A 14,486-nucleotide genomic window follows, 5' to 3' on the forward strand; every position below is an offset into this window, starting at 1 on the left:
ATAAATTACTATGAGAGTGTAATCCTAAACTGAGAGGGAATCATACACGTATTCATAAACATTTATATTATTATCATTTACTAATCATTTCTTTTATCAACAATAATGAAAGTTTTAGTTCTTTTTGCATCAATATATTTATTTAAATTTATTAAATATCAATATATTAAATAAGGAAATTGAGAATTAAAGCAGACATTTCTATAAGAATGAATCATACAGTATATTGAAATGATATCATATTATATATAATTTGTAATTATTATATAATACTGACATACATTATAATTATGTATTTCTGTTAATATAGTTTGATATTTCTCTTTCACCTTTAGCAATTGCAATACGTATTCTATAATTATTTTAATTATATATATATATACATCTTCCTGAACGATAACAAGTTATTTTTACTTCATCTACATTTATGTCAATCAACAACTATTATTCAATTTCTTACGTATTCTTATTTTATAATAAGATATAGAATGTAAAATACTAATACCGAATTTTTTTAGCTTTCTTTTTTCTTTGCCAACGTTCAGTAGATCTTCCCAAATTATTAATCCTTATTCTTGTATTTAAGATTTGATATGGCTGAAAACCTTTGATAAATCTAAAAATTATTATAAAAGAACTTAGTACGTTTTGATCATAACAGGCCCGTATAAGATAATTCTACATTTTTGCTCGTTACGTTCCAAGACTATCTCGCTAAGAACAGAAAGTCGGAATCTTTGTCATATCCTCTTTCACTTTTCTTCTTTTCTCAGTTATAAAATCTTTGATCTCGGTAGATCTGATCTTGTCTTTAATCTTACATAGGTCAAAAATTACATCAACCATTATAAAATATAGAATATGGTATAATTATTATAATTATTATTTAAATGAAAATAATCGTCTGGTTCGTAACTCCGTGCTATCGCCAAGTACATCGAAATAAATAATGAGTGTTTAATTAATGTTTTGTTTAATATATGTATGTATCTATGTATGTATGTATGTATATAATAAAGAATAAAATCTTTTGCAATATCTTGTCAATCGATTTATTCATAAATTTAGATGTTCTGTGAATTTGCATAATATGCAAGAATATGAAAATTCATGAACAATACGTAATTGAACACAAACGTTTCAGCAAAATACGATATTCAGAACTTTTTTCAAATTCCAAATTTAATTTAACTTTATAATAGTTTCTTTTGTTAAAGCAAATAGAAAATATGAAGAAAGAATCAGATGTTATATAACGATTTATATATCTTTGCGTACGTTCTTTACTTTGATAAGCAAAGTAAAGAAACTAGAAATGTTTTCCTCTCTAATACTGCTAATTACATTTAAATCTTACGAACATGCGATATTTCATATATTTGAAAACATAATATATATATACAGTGTCTCAAAAACTAATATCTATTCTGAAAAATAATGGAAATTTAAAAAATTAAGGTATGAAAAATATATTTATTTTGAAGCAAATACCACAAAGAATTAATATTATTTATGTATTTGTCTTTACATGAAGACCAAACATCAATGTTTCCACAAAGTTTAAAGTGATAAATTATTGCATGTAGAATATCTTACACGTAAGTTGCCTTACAACTCGATAATTACAGATCTTTTATAAATGCTTCTCTTTTATAAATTTGCACCAGAACATATGTTTATGCCAGCATAATATTTAAAAAAAAAATATCCAACCTTATTGAAATAAATAGTGATTTTTGAAACACGCTGTATAAACAACTGAAGGAAACCAAGATGCACGCGATCGTTCACTTTTCTTTCGCGATCCCTTATCGAGAAGGAAAATCGCTTCTACGTGTAAGAATCCAACTAGCGTGTTATACGGCTTTGTGATAATGAGTTTCATTGCTCGAAACGAAACTTTTTTCGCTTTACAACTAATCATAAAACTTCTTTAAAACGATAAACTTTAAGAAATTTTGTTTGAAAAAAATTAAGAAACAAAAAAATATTTATTCATATATTTGTATATACAATTCATAATTTAAATTGTTTTATTGATTTATCGATATGACAATATCATGTCAAATGATATATTATAAGTAAGTAGTTTACTAAAACATACGGAAACCATAATTGTTACAAACGTAGTGTGAACTAGTTATATGATACGAATAACGAGTGGATTTTCTTCGGTAATGACTATCTTGAAAAGTGGCTATCCTTCAATTAAGAGTAAGAATATGCTATGAATAAGTAGAAAGGTAATAAACGTAGTTACAACTTTACACTGAAGAAATTTAAATATTTTCTAACCATAGTGTAGCCAATACCATACGTAGTTTACTTTCTACATTGCATTTGGCGAACGATTACCAGTTTCGCAGGACCTTGTATGGTCATGCCCGACCAACATAATTCTCCTTACCTGAAAATTCCGCAGGAAATTCTACCACTGGATTTTGTAAAAATCCAAATATAACTTATCTCATTCAGTAATAATTCTCACCTTCTAATGACTTCGTCGAGGATAATGCAACAATCTAATATTCTTTTTTTTCGCTCTCTTTCTACTGATTTCTCATTCTTTATAAGATTTTTTATAGATGATTTTTATTTACGCGTTCATGTTGATTTTTTGAAATATATAAAATGTCTGTGAATACACAGTATTACACACACATTATTATATTATAAATATACAAAATGTTATTTTTGTCATCCTCTCTTCGAATGTTTTATGTAGTTAAATCTTAATAAATGGATAATGAAGTGTACGTTCTATGATAACCATTTGTATTATATAATATCTACACACTATAGTACCTATATGTGTCTGTACATTGCATATTAAATTGGTACGAATAGATAAAGCAACATTTTTATAATTCCTGCATTTTTTTATTACATAAGCAAAATTATCGATCACTTTCAGAATTATCGCTAAACGGTATGTTAACCTTCATAACTAAGTAAATATAACCTTGTAGCATAAGACTGTCATTTATATTCTAGGTCGGGAACGAGGTCCGGTAACGAATAGGGTAGTGATCTATCCATGAGATAGTGAATGCTACAGTGCAGTTCCTTAATGTAAAATTATATTATCTAAAGTCGACAAAGTATTGGTCAGGTTTCGTTTGACCAAAGACAACAATGTTGCTATTTTTATCATGATAAAACAGCAGTTGACATATCTATTGAAATGTATGTATGCAAAACTATAAAGAAAGTATACTTATTGTATTTCAAATCGATGCATGTCGTTACATACTGTCAAGAAGAAAAAATTAAAAAACTGATTAGATAGTTAAATTCAAGGGAATATTCGAAATCTGATTGAAGTCATTAAAACAATAGCATAAAGGAGTGATATGAATTATAATCTGCCTGAATTACGAAATTTTTATCAATTTTATTATATAATTAATATATTTAAAATTGTTTAAATATAGCATAGAATTTTTGTTTAAGAAGGACTGTCATAAATATAAATAGTTTGCGTATATTCACCATTATTCACATATAAGTATGAATGCATTCAAATTTATTATATATATTGTAACATTTGTAATTCTGTTTTATTCAATTCAGCTCTTGTTATCCAATTGAATTCAAAGAATGCAAAATGGACTTCATTAACCGAGAAGACAGTTTTCTTTCGTTTATTTCATTTCTTTTTGAAATCCGCGTAATGTCAAACCTTTATCTCTTTAGTCTTACCGCTGTCTTACAAGACGTACCGCTGATCTCTTCTGTTGATATTGCACAAAAACGTGAAGGCTTGTGTGCAATATTTTCGATTATTCCTTTCGGTTTAGTCTATCGGCTCGATATAATTATATATATAGTTTATTTGCATATTATGAAATAAAGAAAATTATTTCGTTAAAAATTGTTCTGGTTTATTTAATCATAATAAATATTTATAACTTGATAAATGTAAAAGATAAAGATCCTTTTCCTAATTCTTTATTTGTTATTTCTTTTCTAGAACCAATCTATTGATTATGCAAATATGCATACGTTCAAAAAATATCTTGGAAAATCACTTTCACCAAACGTACTACTTTTTAAGTGCTCCGGTTTATTCCTATAGAATTTGACTAGTATATTACCGGAAAAGAAAAAAAAAAGAAATGAAAAATAAAATGTCGAGATATTAGAAGTGTCTTTTGCAACCCACTGGTCTGCTCTAGCATGACTATCGAGTATCAAACGAGTCCTGGTTGCGTAGGCATTGACCTGTCGAGTTCTATCGAATCGTCAAATCTGTTTACCTGCTTGCGAAAAGGAAAATATATGTCAGAAAAAAAAGTGACAGTTTTACTTGGTGACGTTGGTTAATAGCCGACCGATAAAAGATATTTTCGCAGATACGATGCAATGCGATAGTGAATTGAAGGCGATGGACCGTGAAACGCATAAGGCGTGTATACGAAGCAAAGATTTTTACTATCATGTATGTATATATATGTATATAAACACTAATGCAGTAGCAAGAAGTCCTGCATCTCCACGACTTAGCATTTCCTTTTGTAAATAGGATTTAAAACGCTAACGAAGAAATACTATAATTGATCGAATCACTTTAAGTAATTGTAGAACAAACTATGTGATATATTGCTAAAAAAAAATTGAAAGACATCAGTTTTCGTTTCTTAAATAATTAGAAATTACATTAACTGAACAGATGCAACAAATTTTTTTTAATAACCGATAAAAGTAGGATGAATAAAAACCGTAATAATTTAAAAAGAAGCATAAGGAAACATAATAAAATGCGAAATCGTTTTATGACTAATGTTATGTAACCCGATAATAAATGTTCCTTGAAACTTGTAGCTCTAATTGCCATTCGTACTTAACGAGTGGACAATAAACTGCCTCAATCAATCACTCGATAGATCGATATCATTGTTAGGTGAAATAGAAAAAAAGCTTAGCATCGAATGTTTCTCAGAGATGTTTATGAATACTTTCATTGGGTCAAGACAATGAAATAATGCAAATCATCAAAATTGATTTAAGAAATTCATTAATATTACTCATACATGTATAATAAATAAATTTGGTAATTATTACTATTTTCTCCTTCTTTCTCTTTCTTTCTCATGCTCTTTCTCTCTATACTTTCTAAATTATAAAAAAATATTACCTACCTATCATTCTCAACATGTAATCGAAATTCATTAAAATGAAACTTCACACGATACTGAGATACCTACAAGTTTTTATCTTGTTAACTATTTAAATAAAAATAAAAGCAGGAATCGGTAGTAATAAGTTATGCAATAACGAATTTTTTTTGCTATGTCGACTTATGTCGATGCAACATTTCCTTATAACTTATCATTATTTGTAATACGTGGGATAGTCTTATGACAAGTAAGAATAGTTATCTGTGCTGATCTCATATGTAAAACTATTTGTCTTCTATTTATGATACCATTGCTCCATACGTTTAAATATCTTGTAAATATTTTATATTCTTTTATAGATACTCGTTTTGTATCAATGACTTCTCGATTTACTAAATACGACAAAAGAGTTACGTTTTATCTCGCATTTTCTATTCCTTATAAATAAATTCTCCTTTCTATATAATTTACGGATACTTCCACTTCTAAGTATAATTAATCTTTTTTTACAAATTAAAGAAAGAGGAAGAATTTTTTCAAAACAATTTCGAATCGATTTCACTGCAAGTCTTCAAACAATTTCTATAGAGTATTTCATTTCGAAGCTTCTCAAAAATCGAACGACGGAAAAAAGTTGTCAGACTAATTATGTTCACGATCTTAAATCGGTATGCTCGTTAACACGAACGTAATCAAAAGGGTAGTAATAATAAATTAAACCGAAATTACACGTTTAAAATGTTCTTTGACTTTTCGTTATATTGTCAAGTTTTGATTACTCTTTAAAAGAATTTGCTTCCTCGACGATTAATAAAAAATCGCGGAAGAAAAAGGGTTTTGTTTCTCTGTGTGCGGTTCGTCTGGGTACTGGTTCAAAAGTGCGTGCATATTTATTCTCCGTAACCGATCATCCATGAGATATAAAACGATTTTTTGTTGTCAGCTCATTACTCTTAATGAATGGCCTTTTTGTACCTTGAAACATATTCGTTAAATGTTTCCGCCTTCAATATATTTCCTACGCACACTTAAAATTTCCAATCGACCGATTACGACACGTACGAAACAATGTATCAAATTCGAATAAATTAGAAATTTGATTGAAATTATAACACAAATGACATAGAAATATAATTAGGTGCAGGTGTATCCGAAGTGTTATAGTTTTCTGTATTTTATATTGTAATCAAGTATGGAATAAAATTTATTACAATTACTGAAATATCGATATCTCTCTGATTATTTTTGTTTCTAATTATGTTTTTGTATTGATAGGTATTGTTGGAATTGATATAGTAGTAGTGATTGTAAAATAGCAATATGATACAATTGTATTTGATTTATTTAATGTAGATATGAAAATAACAAAATGGTACATTTTCGTAATTTGACTCTTTGCACTTTGACACTTTCTCTTTTATTCTCTTTAACTTTTTATACTTTATTCTTACTTTTCTCTTTTTAATATTTTCTGAAACTTTAAACTAAACTTTATCATTTTTTTATTGATTGTTTTCTTTCCATCTTGAATATCATATTATCTAGTTATTTATTTGTCATATATCCGTCCACGCTTTCACATACTTTCGCCACATACTAGCTTTATCGGATTTGCAATTCAAAATTCAACATATACTATTTAAATATAACTATTTAAAACATTTTAGATACAAGATAATAATAGTCGAATAATACACCTACGTAAAACTAGAAACAAAAAAATAGCGAATATGATGTGAATGTAATCTAAATCAACTCTAGACTTTTGCAAAATTATTTCAAATATCAATCATATAATCTTAGAATTTAATGAATATATTTGTGAATATACATAATATAATAAAAGAGAAAAACATGAAACAAAAAAAAATCTAAAAATCATGCAGACCCGTATAAAAATTCAATTAAGATAAGAAAAAACCACCCAAGTCGGAAATTCATAGAAACTCTATGCCGAGTTGCTACCAATTCGCATTTGATATAAATCACACGTAATACGAACATTATAATTAAGAGTATTTGCAATAAAATAAAAATCGGAAACGCTTTGATGCGTTTCTTTCATTCTAGGAGTTATGAAAAACCTCTTATAAAAAAAGATGAGCAATACTATTATCAAAAACTGAAATATATGCTTTAATAGAGTTCAGTTGGCGAAACAGCCGACTATCATACATCGAGATACATTTCTCTTGAGGTTCGTGACGTAGGGTAAGGTGAAATGAGCCCGCTATAGAGTCTCCTTTTCCTCGGCTACATATATACCCGCTCTCAAATACGGAAAGCCACAGTTTGCCTGCATTATTCGTCAGTGACTTTTAAGTGTCTTCTCATTTTATTTCGCGAAACTTAGAACAACATCTTCAAATACACTCTTCGATAAGTGCGTTTTGACGAATCTAATCGTCTTTTTGTTTATTTAATAATATCCCATAATTATTTAAAGTGGTACTAAGAGTCGTCGTTATTAATATTCATATTGATATTCATTATTCTTAACATTCATTGATCCGATTTTATAATAAAAATGTCTTTGATGTTGTGCAGATTTGATTGCTTAATGGATTTCGTAGAACTTTATTTATATCAATTATCATGTATTAGTTTTTTTTTACTTTTATATAAATATTCTTCAAAAGGTTTTACATTTAATATTGAAACGGAGATTTATTTTTCTATTATTTTATTGTCAGTAATTTACAATATGAGATTATGCTTTTTTAAAGTTGTTACTTAAAGAGAAAATAATATATGATTCGACATATTAATTCACATAATTATTTCGTCAATTAACACGTGGAAGATCTTAAACGCTATGAATCATAGCGGGAGATTTTACATTAGAAGAGGAACAAGTTCGGAATTATTCGTTTTTGAAGAACACCGAAAAGTTTTCAACTTTACCAAGAACTGCAAGATTTCTTCGACTTTTACTCTGATCAATGAGATCTTTATTGAATTAATTACTTATCGAAGTATTTAAAAATGAAAATGCAAGAAATTTTCATGTTTCATTTCCGCGTGATTCTTAACACGTGACAGAATGTAAACCAGTTTCTAGATAGGAACGGTATACATTAACGCGTGTAGGAAAGATACAACTCTCTCTTACGATTTATATTTTTAAGCATAATTTTTTTTTAGTTTTGATATGACGAATGAATTATTCTCTCTTAGTAGATTTTTCCTCTTTAAGAATGCCATTGTTTATTACTTTTTATTAATTTCTTTCTAATTATCTCATAAAATAAAAAGAAAATCTTTTATTTTCATTAAAACGTCGTATCTAATAATAAGAATTTTGTATCATAGGTATATATTTTTTTTATTCATATACATATTATAAAGAGAATTGGAGCATGTAATATCAAGGATCCAGAATAACCTGTTTTGTTTTAAATGACAGATTTGACTAAAACCATTCATTTTCTTATTCGTGCTTTTCTTTTTCTCCGCTTAATCGTCGTGTTATTAGTCAGACATGTATATATATCCGTATATATATCGTTAATTAGGTTAACTATTCATCGATTTTTCTTCCATTTATTCGTTGTCATGCATAATTTTTTTAATTTAATCATGCATTAATTTTTTGATAAAGTTTAGTATGACGATAAAAAAGAAAGAATATTTATGAATGGATATAAGAGATCATCTCGCGTAAGAAAAACATAATTATATGATACTACTAAAATTGGAATAGATAAATTTGTTTTCATATTGATTTTGAACCTTGAATGGATGCTCTAAATAAATATTTATTGATTGCATTCATATATATTAAATAATTAAATTGTATCTAATGTAAAGAACACTGAATTAACTTTTTAAAAATATTCATTGAATCGGTACATTGATTTCATTCTTTTGCAGATAAAAGACGACGAAAAAAGAAAATTAGTCTCAAACAAGAAAAATGAATCTGTTCATCATTTCTATTTGCTTATTATCCACCATTTTAACTACAATTTATGCCAGTAATACCCTTGGAAGATGGGACTCTCATTTTGGACGAGCTCCACTTCTCGAACGATATTCCTGGAAGATTCTAGATTTTGCTTATCCCGATGAAGCGAGTAGGAAGCTCGCTTTATCGATGGGAGAATTCATACCGGAGAATGCATTACCAGTGGGTATAGAAATATGGCGTAATAAACTCTTCGTCACGGTTCCAAGATGGCGAAATGGTAAGTTATCTTTCACTTTCGATAACTTCTTCATTAGTCTTATTGGTGTCTTTGTACTATTCATTTTATTACGTCTTTTATATAAATCTAATGAATGTCAATCAAGATTCATTACAAAGATAATACGATTCGTTCCAACGTTTCTTCTTTATGGGTAGATATTTAATTTATCAATTTATAAAAAAGATATTTTATCGATCGAATAAAAATTATGATGAATGATAAAGTAGGAATTAAAAGTAACGAACACGAAACGTTCGTCTTTTTTATCTCGATGTTGAAAAAAAAAGACAGAAAAAGGTAGAACCGTCCCTTCCGTGCTGTTAGTTCGCTAATGATCATACGTGTCCCAAGTCAGGAACCGGAAGTCCGTAAGAGAACTATAGAGGAGGCAAGGGCAGTGTCACAGGAGGTATACGTTCGAATCTCGTCTGGTCGACTTCCGGTTCGTGACAAAAAATGCCGAAAACCGCGAGAGCAACTTGAATGGAGTTCTCTTTCTCTCCATCTTTCTCTCTCTGCCTTTCTCTATCTCACTCACTCACTCATTCTACTCCTCGAAAGCTCCATCTTCTCTAAAGCATACGAAATCCAGCCCTCTTCTTCCTGGGTTTATTCACTCCCATGTCCTTTATCAGACTTCTCCATTCCCTCCACACCCTTCCCCTCTACGTGTTTTATATTTATTATATGCATTGGCGCACGCCAGGCCATTGTACCAAGCACGGATGGTCAATGATGGCGGCACGCTGTGTACGATCCTTGTATGTTCCATCTTTTTGCTTTTCTCTCTTTCTTTCTTTCTGCTTCTCTATGTCTCTGTCTCTGCCTTTGAATCACTGCCTTGAATCGTATTCAACACATAATTTTCCTGATATTGTTAGAATCTTTAAACTGAACATATATATTTCGATAAATTCGTATCCTTGTTGATCCTGTTACAATACATTCGTCTTTTCGTCGTTAATTTCTCATGGTTGAAGGCGAAGTGATTTAAAGAGTCAGAAAGAAAGAAGAATAAAAATAAAATAGTGAGAGAAACATGTTCGAGTAATAAATTCGAGAATAAAAAGGAAGCTAAAGGCGAGAATAAGGTGCTGGTATTTTGGGATGTAGATTCGTGGTGAAACAATAGATATCGGGTATAGCGCTGGCTTTTCTTCTTTTTTCTCTTTCGATCCTCCTCGTTCCGTTTCTAGGAGCTTTCGAAACGAACCACAAACCGCTCCCTGTGACCGCCATTGTCTTTAGGGCAGGTTTTTATGCGCCCTCGGTGTTTGTCCCATTCTTTTGCGTAACTTCAGATTCACCGTGGGCTCCGAACTTGCTGAGAGAGTACCGACGGAGAAGGAAGGAAGAAAGGAAAGAGGAAACGAGAGGCAAAAAGAAGAAAGAGAAAGAGACTTTGTCGGACCCTTCTGGGTACTTTTGTGTTCAATGAACTCCTCCGCGACAAAATAATGGTCGTGTCAACGATTTGCTCGAATCGGAATAAGCGATTTTGTAAAGTCGAACGAGTTTATCGTATAGGCTCGATATGTATATTTATTTACTACATAAACAACAACATAAAAAATTCAATTCGAAATGAGCTTCTCAATTTTTTACTCATAACATTTGATCACGAACTGCCAAAATGGTGGTAATATACGAAAATATATTTTATATTGATTAATATCTTGGTTAATATCACTCGTAAGAAATCGAGTCTGTTGAGATGCATATATTTAATAATCTTTGTTAAAAGCATTTACTTATGAATTATTATTTTGTTTATTTATGAAGAGTAATTTGATTATATTATAAAATGAAATCATACTTGGTTACTCAAGTGTAACAGATTGGTTACTAAACTTCTATCGATTAGATATGTGAATTAGATATATTGAACGATGTTTTTAATTAAGTGAATTATCAAATAATCTGAATAAAAAATATCCAATTTCGATTTCAATAAAATGACATTCTGGGACAACAAAGGAAACATAAAGCAATTTGCTTTTTTTGTGGTACATTAATTTATTTATTAATTAATCAATTAATTATCAAGAACAAATTTCAAAAGACATGATACTAAAACGTATCGGTGAAACTCCTCTAGTAAGTAACTGTATAAAATAGCAGTGTAGGTAATTATAAGAAATTTTACATTCTAGTTATCTAATGATATGAGAAAGTAAATACTATAATTACCAGCACGCTATCGATAGAACGGGTACATTTCAATTTTAATTCCGCTAAACTCGTACTTGTATAATTTTTATCCTTTTTCTTTTTTTTCTGTGGTTTGTAGGTAAAATTAGAGGCTATCAAATTTAACTATCGTTAGCAAAGTAAATATTCTACAATTCTTTCTCAACGTCTATTTCTTTTTATTGATTTATATTATATCTTTTTGGCAAACTTAAATACAAAAGTGACGAAAAAAAATCGATCATAAATTCTAATATGAAAATTCTGTGAAAAAATCTTAATTTAATCGATTATAACACATCATAACTTCTTGTTAAATATTCTTATTAAACATGAATAGAAATTTAAAAAAAAATAATGAATGAACTATACATCACATGATGAAAGTCTATACATCACATTTTGTTCAATCTTACTGAATTAGAGGCTTAACTACAAAAGAATGAAAGAAATCTTTAATTTCTCGAAATTTTTTCTCTATTTTTAATGTGCTTTCCATTAGCTTTCTCTAATAAAATCTAAAGTGATATATTTATCAAGGCTGTTATTACAAAAAAGTTTCAGAGCTCGTACATATTCATAAATACTTTTATTCTTCCATCCATAACGAATAAGTTTAAATTCACATAACGAGTATTCTGTAGATTTCGTCGAAAAAGGATCACCAAAATTAGTTAACTATTATAGACAACTTTTTAAATACTGAAATACGAATAGTACGTACATATGTTATTTGCAATAATAAATTCAGTTTTTATATTTTAAATATTACGTCAAATTAATTTTTAGATTAAAATGTGTTTTCAAAAAGATGTTAATATGATATGAATTTTGATAACATTGATAGTACATACAATTTTGATTATATTTCAACAAATTCTTATATTATACAAATCTATGAAGGTATACCAGCGACATTGAATTACATTTCGTTGGATGCAAATCGTGGAGGTTCACCTAAACTCACTCCATATCCAAATTGGGCTCAGAATAAGGCTGGTGCTTGCGGATCTGGATTAACTACTGTATATAGGTAATTATCATCAATAATCGGTGAAGAAAAAAATTTAAGAATTAATAATAAGCGGATCTAATTTACAGAATACACGCTGATGTATGCGATAGATTGTGGGTTTTGGACACTGGTACTATTGGAATTGGTGATACAACTGTGCAAGCATGTCCTTACACATTAAATATTTTCGATTTGAACACAGATAAGATTCTGAGACAGTACAGGCTCCGTCCAGACGATATCAATCAAGTATGATTCTATAAACGTTTATTTTAAATAAACTCATATAAAATTATTAGAAAATTCTTCAATATTTGCAACATATCTCTCATTGGAATCTAAAATCAAAATGCTTGCAAATTCACTGAAATTGATTATCATGAACTTACGAACTTTCGTTTTCCATACGATTACAACCTATTCAAATTTTTAAGACTACTGTGAAGATATTAATCTCGCGGACATTTTTCACAGAATACCTTCATCGCAAACATAGCCGTAGATCTTGGAAAGGGTGGCTGTGACGATGCCTTTGCCTACATGTCAGATGAACTCGGTTACGGACTAATAGTTTATTCTTGGGAACAAAACAAATCCTGGCGAATAACTCATAGTTATTTCATGCCTGATCCACTTGCTGGTGATTACAATATTGCTGGTCTTAACTTCCAATGGGGCGAAGAGGGTATTTTCGGTATGAGTCTTTCTCCAATAGCCTTGGATGGTTATAGAACGCTCTTCTTCCATCCACTGAGTAGTAATCGAGAGTTTGCCATCTCAACGAGGATTCTAAGGAACGAGGAACTTGCAAAGGACAGCTATCACGAGTTCCAGGTGAATAAAAGCATGATTTCACTCACTTTCTCTCTTTATTCTTCTTTTTCTTCTTCTTTCAACATCATGAACGACTCTTAAACCGGTTTTCATTATTACGATTTACGTTTCCACGCCTACGAAACATAACGGAATGACATAACGCAAGACGGGAGATAAATCGATCAAGTTTATAAAAAGACGACCGATAATATTCGCTGTTTGTGAAAAAAACAATTTCTTGATAATGACAAAGACATGTTTCTGAGAACTTTATCCAAAAAGAATCTCAATGATTTCAAAGTTTAATTATACTTTCATTCTTTCATTAAAATTATGAATGCAAAAATTAAGATCATTATTCTTTTTTATTCTTCTTTTTTATTATTTATTATTCTTTTATTTATTATTATTGTATATCTTTATATTTTTCCAAAGTAAAAAATTAGCAATATTACCATTGAATGTAAGTTTTTGTTTTTTTGTTTATATAGGCACTCGAAGAGAGAGGACCTAACTCACACTGTACTGCATCGATTATGGACGAGAATGGACTGCAGTTCTTCAATTTGATCGATCAAAATGCAGTAGGATGCTGGAACTCTCAATTGCCTTATACTCCTGCTAATCAAGCGTTAGTCGCAAAACATGACGAGGCTTTAATATTCCCAGCGGACGTCAAGGTAAGATTAAAACTCAAAGAAAGTAGGAAACATTCGAGATCAAAATAACATAAAAAAGATAATGTTCAAACATTCCAGGTGAACAAAGGCATGCTTTGGATAATATCGGATAAGATGCCAGTCTTCCTGCTTTCAACTTTAAACTATACTGATGTAAACTTCAGAATATTAACTGTACCAATTCAGGAAGCTATCTCCGGCACTATCTGCGAAAACACACCATGGCGATACGTCAATAATCACATTTGGTGGGACCGATGATCTGATGATAGTTAAAAGAAAGAATAAGAAGCGCGTAAAATCTATTTTGAAAAAAGATGGAATCACGCGTTTACCCGCTCAAGGTTTCGAGCGGTCTCCTGCTGCCCTCGAGAGTTCCGGCCATCTAAATACAATTGGTCGTTTGTACGATCGCCGACTTTGCTTTCTTATTCTTCTTATTCTTTTTCTTCTTCCTTTTTCTTCTTCCTTTTTC

General features: G+C 29.7%; 1 protein-coding gene across 1 annotated transcript; it reads left to right on the plus strand.

The window, feature by feature from the left end:
- The first annotated feature begins 9,036 nt into the window (after positions 1-9,036).
- On the plus strand, positions 9,037-14,272 carry LOC127063208 (protein yellow). The gene is made up of 6 exons (XM_050992635.1): positions 9,037-9,307; positions 12,404-12,533; positions 12,602-12,764; positions 12,990-13,349; positions 13,823-14,011; positions 14,090-14,272. The coding sequence occupies exons 1-6, from the start codon at positions 9,037-9,039 to the stop codon at positions 14,270-14,272; spliced, it is 1,296 nt and encodes a 431-aa protein (XP_050848592.1).
- The last annotated feature ends 214 nt before the right edge of the window (positions 14,273-14,486 follow it).

This window comes from Vespula vulgaris, chromosome 4 (genome assembly GCF_905475345.1).
Source record: "Vespula vulgaris chromosome 4, iyVesVulg1.1, whole genome shotgun sequence".
NCBI lineage: Eukaryota > Metazoa > Arthropoda > Insecta > Hymenoptera > Vespidae > Vespula > Vespula vulgaris.

Bases quoted from the DNA above. Each gene is read 5' to 3' on its own strand.
- LOC127063208 (XM_050992635.1), top strand. From the start codon at position 9,037: ATGAATCTGTTCATCATTTCTATTTGCTTATTATCCACCATTTTAACT. The intron at 9,308-12,403 runs GTAAGTTATCTT...AAATCTATGAAG, and splicing joins GGTTCCAAGATGGCGAAATG to GTATACCAGCGACATTGAAT. The intron at 14,012-14,089 runs GTAAGATTAAAA...CAAACATTCCAG, and splicing joins TATTCCCAGCGGACGTCAAG to GTGAACAAAGGCATGCTTTG.